This window comes from Mesitornis unicolor, unplaced genomic scaffold, assembly GCF_000695765.1.
Source record: "Mesitornis unicolor isolate BGI_N332 unplaced genomic scaffold, ASM69576v1 scaffold372, whole genome shotgun sequence".
NCBI classification, from domain to species: Eukaryota; Metazoa; Chordata; class Aves; order Mesitornithiformes; family Mesitornithidae; genus Mesitornis; species Mesitornis unicolor.
Genome location: NW_010166869.1, coordinates 2180 through 11962, shown reverse-complemented (window position 1 = coordinate 11962; position 9783 = coordinate 2180). Strand labels below are relative to the sequence as shown.

Sequence of the window (9783 nt, the reverse complement as noted above, 5' to 3'; positions counted from 1 at the left end):
CTCTGGGGAGACGCCAGCAAACAGCACCACCAGAGCAGGTGGAGCCACTCCATTTCACTGGGTGCTTTGGAGAGGGAGAGGAAACCAGAGAGTGGCTCCTTTCAATGATGCAGCCCCAAGATGCCACTGCCAGAGCAAGGCATGCTCCTGTGCAGAAGCTGGCTTCTGATGTGGCAGCAAGAGCCTGATGGACCAGGAGTTGTTTTTCAATGGCTTGGGTACAAGAAGGGGCTGTAAAGTTTCTGGTGTGCACTGGAGATTAATCTGTTTACATTTTGAGTCAGCTCTCCTACTACGTTATAGTTAACCAGCAGAAATGCAACAGGACCCCTCCACACTGCATTCCTTCTGACTTTAAGTATCTTACGCTACTGTGCAATATTCAATAGTTATGATTAAAAGCTGCCAGACCAGTGCAGCATTCATGTTACAAACCTTCATTTACTTCTGTATGCCTAATGAGACTCTACTTCTAATGAACATTACCAGAAAGCAGTTTGTCTGGAGCATGACCCCAGCAGGGTCACCATTCTGACATCCCTGGGAAATGCCTGGAGGACGGTGGCTGCTCCAGCAAACACAGTGTCCATTAAATAAGTTTTATATCGCGTTGATACGTCACTACCTTCTCCACTCACTGCCCACAGTAATAGTGAGCCTGAATAAGAAACACTTTGTGCTGTTGGGAAATAGGGTGTATAATGAATGCACCTGAATTTTGATACATTCAGCTATGAAATTCATAGCTTTTCCTTTTAGTACCTCCAATAAAAAACACTTTAATTACATTAAATCCTTATCACAGTAATGACTGAAATGCAGACACCCATTTCACAAACTGAAATTTTGGCTGATTTCCTGTTTGTGTGGAAGAAAGACAATAAATTCAGGCATGCTGCCTGTTGAAGAATCCAAGTTAATGATTTCTGAGACATTCCCAATCCAATTCTGCAAGGAGTGGTTTCTAGGGAAGTTATCCACTTACTTACACTGAATCCTGCGGACACTGGGACGGGACTTTGGGAGTTAAAAATAAGTATGTTTTTGTCTGAATGTTTGTTCTCACGAGTCGTGGTCTCCACTGCAGAGCAAAAAATGAGAAGTGCACTTACACTGCTGTCGTCCATCCTTTCTCGTCTCTTAGTTTTGTGTGTTTCGTAATCCTCCATGAGGGTCTGCATCAGGTTCTTGGGTCGCTGGGCTCCTACGGGCTCCTCAGCGAGTGCGTGAGACTGTGAGACAGGGCCTTCCGCAGTGGGGGATGGAGGAGGCTTGATCTTCTCAATCTTCCCTGCAATGACAGGAAAAGGAACGGTCCTTTTTAGCTGAAGTTGTTTCCAAAGGATGACAGCTGGAGGAGCATTTTCAGTGGGGTTTGAATGAAGAAACAGTTTGGAATTAAGTTTACGAAACAATCTGGTGAATCAGGATGGTCATGTGCTTTTAAAACACTCTCCCTCTTCCTGAAATGCACTACACCAAAACACTACAAAATCTTTTAACAAAACCTAGAAGAGTCTCCAAATGATACAATTCAAATTTAAGCCACTAATTACAGTAGTATCTCCTACAAGACACATTTCAGTGATATGAAAATGTTTCTAAGATTTCACCCAAGGGAGTCTGTTCTTAGGCAGCGTGACCCCAGCTGAAGAAAAAGGCAGGCCAGAGCATGGAGACCACTGCGATGAGCCGTGGGAGAGCTCAAGGGGGCGGACAACCCAAACTGCTGCCTGTGTTCCTCAGCACCAGATGCTGATCCAAGGTGAGATGCCCAGCTCATATTGGTGGGAAGAATGAGAATGGTGGTGGTGATGGAATAAAGTGTGGGAATCTTCAGCTATGGCAGGAAAAAGCAATACTGAACCAAAATCTGCTTCTCTTTTCCATGGCATTAAAACCCTAGCTGCTCCTCCAGAAAGCACCACAGCAGTGGTAGCCACTAGAGAGCAGCCTTGACACCTCCTGTACGAATCAGCAGAATTTATTCTTTAAGGGCGAAGTGAAACCTGAGTCAATGCTGCAGAGATCTTTTACAAGAAATCCCCTTGCGGGGCCTGTTTAATTTCTGACCAGTATGGAAAATCCCAGCATCATTAGTTTCTCGTTACAGGCTTGGCTTAAGCTGGGAATTCATCCACCCTAAATTACCCCACCAGAAACTGAAGAGGGACCTTCTATGGGCCCTGGGTCCACAGAAAGACTTCTGGGTCTTCTTTGGTCTTCTTTGCCCCCAGGTGAGCAACACAAATATGCAAGCGCACAAATAAGCAAACACTAAAAAAAAAAAAAAATAAATCTGGAAAATCCTCTCACTTCATACACTTTCTCCATGAGGGAGGGAAAACAAGAGCAAATTACAAATGTGCTGGGCTAAGATGCTGCTAAGGCACTCCTGGAGGTGTTCAGGGAATGAGTGATGAGCATTCCAGAGGAATCCCTGAAGAGAAATATGAACTTTGCTTTTTTTCATATCGGTGCTTATCAAGGGGTTAGGAAACAGTATCTTCCATAACTCAAAGGCTTAATTTCTGCTTCAGCCTTTTTCAATTTTCTGATTTTGAAAAGAGTTCATGCATATATATTATACCTGATCCTTATTCTTTACATGTATACAGGGTATTAAAAATTTCACAATAGCCACAAATGTTAAAAATATCTTGCTCCAAAGTTTCTGCTTCTCCTCCCACTATACAAAAAGTATCTTCAGGCTGTGGTTGAATCTGAGAAGTTTCCTTAGTGTAGGTATTTACTAGTGATAAATGAAAGTGCAAAATGTTTTTCAGGCTGAAGTGGCTTCTCTGCCAGAGGCTTATGCTCCACAGCTGTCACTCTGGAGAATAAAGAAGACAGCATACACGTGTCCCTGTCTGAAGGGAACTGTTACCTGAAATTCAAAGGTACCTGATTTGAAAAATCTCTCGTTAATCCTTGAGTGAGGAAGTGTAAACTCACCAGAACTCTTCTGAGGTGCAGTAATTAACTTAATTAACAATGACCCACCTATCAGGCTGCTTTCTGGTGGTGGACAGAGCAGAGTAGCTTTAGTAGGACTTCTGGTGGTCCCTGGTTATTTCTTACTCCTGTCCCCCTTCACTGCTTTGAACCGTAATTATGTGGATAACAGAAACAGGAACCACAAAAAAAGAACTGCAGTGAACTGAACTGCTATTTTAAATGAAGCGTGGAAGATTAACACAATTCATGTGGGTGTATGTCTGAAATAACTGCTAATTACTTTAGATAGCAAACAAGCAGTTTTTGCCACCCTGACATACAAATTTCATACACCTGACTGTAACACCAAATTCGGTGTCTGCCAACCACTCAGCACAAGCCAACATGGTTGCTAATAACAAACTTCTGTACTGTGAACACCTATCCTTGAAAGCTGCTTGGGATGCTTTGAAGTAGATTTTTACTCATGTCAGTTCAATGGAGTAAGACACAGTGTAAATCCAGTGAAATGATGACTACATGTTGTGTGCATATAGGACTCCAGGGTACTTGTGAAAAGGTGAAGGGAAGAACCCATATAAACTCCTTTCCAAAAAAGCTGGGTTTCCTGCATAAGAATACCCAAGAAAGAAAAAAAAATGCTTGAGGTTGGCTAAATGAAGAGTCATCATGGATCCCAAAATATCTGTGGAGCTGTATTTAAAGGTAAGCGCTTCCCACAGCACCTGCTGCACTTGGCAAGGTGCTGCTGAGCAGCTGCATAGCAAGCCAGTGGTTTTCCCCTACAATACACGGGTGATAACACCATCCCTCCTGAGCAGAGCAGCTGGGGCTGTTTTGTAGTTTATTTGAACAGGATGATGAGTATGTGGCACAGAGAATCTAGCATAAGTAATCCTGTTCACCAAAGGAGGTGTGAAAATCACTACGTGAGAGGTCTTGGTTCAGTGAAGGCTTTTCTGTTGGAAAGAAACTCTTTGTGAATATGGCAAGGTATGAGGAATTCCCTAGCACAAAAAGCCATGCTTGGGAGAAGCTTTCCTGAAGCTGCCACATCTGCCGTGTTCTGTCTGTCATCAAAGCATGACCACAACAGGCGGAAGGGACATTGCACTCCCTGCACTCATCTGAAGGCCCTCAGACACATCTGGGAGGGCTGCCCAGCAAGCAGATGTTTTCTGTTGTCCTCAGCTGATGAACCGGATGAGAGAATTTCAGTGGATGGCAAAAGCACAGGGTGAGGGCAGGAGTAATAAATTACTGCACCTCAAAAGAGTTCTGGTGAGTTTACAATTCCCCACTCAAACTTCAGCAACAGATTTCTCAAATTAGACTTGACCTCATAATCCCTTTCTGCTGAGATGTCCTGGTGGTTAAAGAACAGTGCCAATTCTTTCTTCAAGAAAGGCAACTTGACAACAGAAGTATCTCTGTTTAATAAGTATTATTATTAATGCTACTATTATTATTTTTCTTTGTGAAACTAGACAGACACTCAGTATCAGATATGTTTTTCAGCATACCGCTTACTGTGCCTTCCACAACCAGATTTTATTTTCTGCTCTGTAAATCACCTCTGTAACTCGCCACAATGAAGCTTTACAGCCAAATTTTGTTGCCTTTGCTGAATCACCTTTGACTCTGTTTTTTGTAAATGTTGAAAAAGTGTTATAGATATTAAAATAAAAGGAGAGTTGTAGCCCTTCTCCCTATTTTTAAGGATGCCTGGAAGCATTAACTGCAACAGCTGGCTAAAGGGACAGCAAGGATGAGATGAGCTGAGGAAATGGACCCTGCAACTCTAAGGATGCTGAGCAAATTCTGCCAGCTGAGTGCTCTGCTAAGCACATCCACTGTTCAGAAAGCACCAACAGAAGAAGGTTTAAGAATGACTTTGGCAATGCTCTTAGTGGGTTGGGGTTTTTTTGATCAATGACATCCTTATATTAATCTTTTCCTAGAAATTACTTCTTTGCCTTGTCACCAGCTGCAAATTGCAGTAGCTTGAGTCACTGGCTAATAGATTAGAATTTTCTTTCTTGAACATATGGCAGTTGGACATTTAAAGGAAACTGACTGGAATGATTCATTAAAAATATAAGTTTATCATTCTCACTAGAATGTAATTTACAATGAACATTTTAACATCAGAATACACTTGCAGGTACAGATGATGGTGTATTCAAAAGCAGTCATGAGCACGCCTTTGCACAAAGAGTCCTTCTAGCTGAGGTCTACAGTGCCTGTCCCTCACATCTTGTCAGACATTGCTCAAAACACCTCAGTTTATGGAGGCTCCCTATGAAAAATGCTGTTCTATAAGAGTAATAACAATAGCACTTCAAAGAAATTATCCACATCTGCTACATTTTTTGGCAAGAAACATAGGTTAAAACTATCCTCTTTGCAAAAGAAACAAAACCAAGCATTAGCTATTTATGTGCTGCATAACACTCCAAGTTCACATTTGGACACAGTAATGGACTAAATCCAGGCTTTATTCAAGTTTGCCATGACTTTCAAAAGAACAGCATTGCCCTGCAGAGTTTTTGGAAGCATCACTGGCTCAGATTTACGCCAGTGGAAATAAGGACAGAATTTAAGTACTCCAGGTAAAATTAATACTTCTTCAAAATTATAATTGTTGACAAAAATTTCTCAATACTTGCAAAGCATATGAAGGTCTATACTTATAAAAATCACTACACAGCAATAAGCCTGGCATGCGTTTCTTTTTTTTTTCTTTAGATTTCTTTCTTTATGCTATATTAAGAAGGCATGAGTACTTAAATTTATTTTTTGAAAAGGGGAAGGGAGTGGCATGCTGTAACCGCTGTGAATGCCACCACAAGGACACAGAAGCTGATCAGTCAGAGCTGACTCCAGTAAGCATTTAATTTGTGATGTCAGTTTAATTCAGTAGTGAATGACATCATCTGAAATACATGGCAACTCACAGCTCTGGAGATCTTTGTACCAAACTTCATTAAGATCAAGAAATACCTGAAAACAGAAAGCAAAACAGACACAGACAAAAAGAAATCTGATGCAAAACCCCCAGATCTGCAAATCCGCACTACCTTTGCACTTCCCTAATGACATGGAAGAGAACAGAAAGCCTGTTAAAAATGCTTTGTATGTTTGTCTTTCAAACAGCTGCAAAAATCACTGCTGTCCTTCCTTGTGATAATGCTAAATTTCAGTGGGTGGTCTGAGCAGCACAGTGATAGACATGTCATGCTGCAATATGGCAGGGGGTGAACAGAGTGCAGGGTTTTCTAATTACGATCAGCAGTGTAAGTTAATTCTGTGCTACATGTGGGAAAAAATGTCTTATTGTTTTTAATGCTTTAAGTCATGACAACACTCCTGCTCCCTGCAAAACAATGTACTCACTCAAAAATTGACATAAAACTGAACCTGACCTGACCCTTCAGTCACATTTAACTCCCCCCCCGATGCTTTGGGCTCTTACCTGGTACAGTTTTGTAAGACACAGTTCTGGTGGGCATGGGAGGTGCGCTCTTCGTAACAGGGCTCCGTGCCACCTGCAGACCTTGCCGCTGCCTCTTCAGCTCCTCTTCTCGTTCCTGGGCAGCTCTGATCTCTTCTTCTATCATCGACAACGTCCTCTGCTTCCTCGACCGCAACTTGAAAGGGCCCACGGTCACCTCAGACTCCTGTGTAGCCAGGATGGAGGCAGTGCTCCTCAGCTCAGCTGCCTCTGAATACTTGCTGAAATAGCTGACATCGTGCCTGTTTTCCTCCACAAGAAAGGGCTGGCCGGCTGAGTACACAGGCGACTGCTGCAAACTTTTCCCTTCCCTGAGTCCTGAGTCTTCCTCTTTTGAAGTCTTTGGTATGGTGTCCCTTTTTTCTTGAACAGGTGAAGACACCTGGGGTGGCTCAAAAGTTGGGTTCTGCTGCCTCTTGGAGGCTGGAGCTGGCCCAGTGCTGGCTGGCTGCTTTTTGACTGAGATCTTCTCTGCTGGGATTTCTGCTTCTTCCTTGACATTTGTTTTATCTGCCTGCTCGGCTATGGCTTGTTGGATGGCATTTTGAACCAGCAGGCCAGCATGGTACTCCAGCTGGTCATCAATCAGCATGGAGTCTGCCAAGGCTGAAGGGGGCAAGTCACAGCCTGGGTCGCTGAATGACTTGGAGATGCCTTCACCCCTGCACTCTGCTGGAGTGTCAGCCTGTGGTGTCTGCGGCAGGGAGAAATCGGCCAGTGAGCTTTCCTGCAGGGCACTCATGGTCTCATTGGAGGCTCCACTGTCACTGATGTTATCCATGCTGAAATCATTGGAAAGGGTCTCCAAGACAGTGGTATCCTGAGACCTGACAGACAAGTCCTCCAAACCGGAGTCGAGCTCCTCTGGAGGGGAAGAGGCGCTGGCTGCCTTTGGAAACTGGTCTAGCACACCCTGTCTGTCATCCTTCACCACTGTGAAGACTGCTCTTGCACTCATGAATTCTCCATCCTCTGCCCACAGTTTTGGCGCCTGTACTGCTCTAGGGCTATCACTGCATGGCAACTCTTTTACTGGGTCAGCAATGGTAGTCTGAGCACCTGTATCACCTTCTGAGGTACAGGAGACCTTCTGTGCTTTGACAACATTGGTACTGTTACCCTCAAGCTGTCCTGTTTGCCCACACACTGAAACGGGTCTTGTCACAGAGGACAAAGGCCTGTCTACATTCGGAGGACTGAGGCTTTTGTAGAAGGGTTTGATGGAGAACATTTTGGGTGTTCCTGACTGCCTCGGTGGGGCCTGACCCTGAGATGGACCTGAATGCTCCATCAGCTGGAACTGCTTTCTGGCAGCTGAGAAGTCAATTTGCTCTGTGACAATATCCTCTTTCTTGATGTTGACTGGCTCTGGTGGTACAAAAGAGTAGCTGACCTGTTTGGGGGATGTTGATGTTACACCTTGCTGCTGCTGTCTCTCCTTGCGCTCCTTGTACTTCTTGTGGGACTCCAGATGCTCTTCATCCAGTTGATCCTCCAAGGTCTTCTCTTGAGGAGGGTTCCACCATTTGGCGGCAATATTGGGGTTTTTCTTGACAGCCTGGCTTTTAATGAGTTCTCTTCTTTCCTTTTCAAGTTCTATCATTTCCTCTGATGGTCTCACTTTGCGGACCCTGTATTTTTCCTTATCTTCCTCATCTTCAAAGAGCTTTGAGGGCTTTTTGTCTTCATGGAAGGCTCGCAGTTCAAACTTAGCCTCTTTCTTAAGGGTTGTAAGAGTTGGCTCTCCATCCTTAGAAGATCTTCTGGAACTGTTTGAAGAAGTGGGACTTCCTGGCACCTTCAGACTTTCCCTAGTGTCTTCCTTCAGTCCACCCAAGGCATTGCCATTAGATTTCAGGTTCTCATCTGTTCTGCTAGCTTCATGTGGTTCAACTACCAAAGGGACCTGCTTGTTGGCCACATTTTCTTCCCTTTCGCTGGGTACTGAATCATTATTGACATTAACAGATGCTCCTGAGCCATCCATAATGGAGACTGCACTTGGTTCAGGGGAGGATGTCCCATTAAAGGTATTATCTGCAGCAGAATCACAGCAATTTGCCTCCAGCACTTCATCTAGGTATCTGATCTCTTTAGCAACTTCACTGTCCAGAGATTCGTGCCTGTCCTTAAGTCCATTGTGGCTGGCAGTAGGGGAAAAGAAGTGGGTTGGATTGTCTATGGGATGTGGTGAAGCCACTGTGGTGATGTTTTTCTGTTCAGAAACTGGAACTTCTATTTCCATTTTCTCTTCCTTTGTAGCAAGCACAGTAGATGGCTCCAAGAAATTGGCACAGTTCTGGTCTCTGTTTTTTCTCAACCTGATGTCATCCTCAGGAATTCTGGAAGATTTCTGAAATAAAATTGAACTATGATGAATTCCTAAAAAGCAACATTTTATTTTATGCAAAGTAAACACCATCTGGAAAGCAAATCCTAGCACTTCTTAAACTTGAGATTAAAGCAGCCCCTCAGCCAAATCATTAACACAAAAACCAGAAAATTACCTTACCATAAGATGGACAAGGCACTAAACCAACAAACTTTCATTTAAGTATTTCCCATCTGCTTATGATCCTTATTTTGTCATTATTTCATGCCTGTGTCCTGATTTGCCACTATAAATGAGCTTTGAATTTGCAAGTTATTAATGGCTCGGCTGTTTAGGTTCTTCAAAGGTTTGCACGTGCAGCACACAACACCTATCTTGGTATTTTGAAAATGCTTTCAGCACCTAAATGAAATCTCATAATGCTTCTGCAGATGAAAAGTATTACTGTCCCCGCTTTGCAGAAACAGATACTAATGTGCAGGAAGAGTAGGCGAGTCATCCCAAGTTAGGAAAAAGGACGTGGCAACACCAGGAAATGTTAATTTCTCAGTGGATCACTCCTGGTCATCAAACACAGGGTAGGATTACACAGTGCTGGAAAGACATGGGGTCTTTCTCCAGCCCAAATGGAAACCCACATGCAACCAGACCTGGGAGACAGGAAGCATCTGCAACTCCCACAGCATGAAGACCACATAAGGAGGATGACAGAGACCAGAGTCATGGTCTCCTCCTTCCTACTGCTTTGATCTGCAGTGCAGATGCACTGGATTTGTATTTCTCTCTGATGAGTTGCCTCTGCTCTCAAGGAGGGTATTGAAAGAAACACTATCTATGTTCTGGTATGGGCAGATTTTTACCCATCAAGCAGCCTCCTGAACTTCCCATGAGTGAAGTCTGAAGGAGCTTTTGATTAAGCAGGTAACATGTCAGCAAATATCCCAATAATTCTTTACTGCTGAAAGGCAAAAAAAAATTT

The 9783-nt window shown here is 43.6% G+C and overlaps 1 protein-coding gene across 2 annotated transcripts in view; it reads right to left on the bottom strand.

The window, feature by feature from the left end:
* Positions 1–8822, bottom strand: part of AKAP2 (A kinase (PRKA) anchor protein 2) — a 17062-nt gene extending 8240 nt beyond the window's left edge. For both annotated transcript variants that reach the window (XM_010195090.1, XM_010195089.1), the window contains exons 1-2: positions 6434–8822; positions 1113–1291 (exon numbers count right to left, since the gene is read on the bottom strand). In XM_010195090.1, coding sequence (XP_010193392.1) covers positions 1113–1291; positions 6434–8717 — 2463 coding nt within the window. In that variant the 5' untranslated portion in view covers positions 8718–8822. The remainder of the gene's footprint in view (positions 1–1112; positions 1292–6433) is intronic.
* Between the last annotated feature and the right edge of the window lie 961 nt (positions 8823–9783).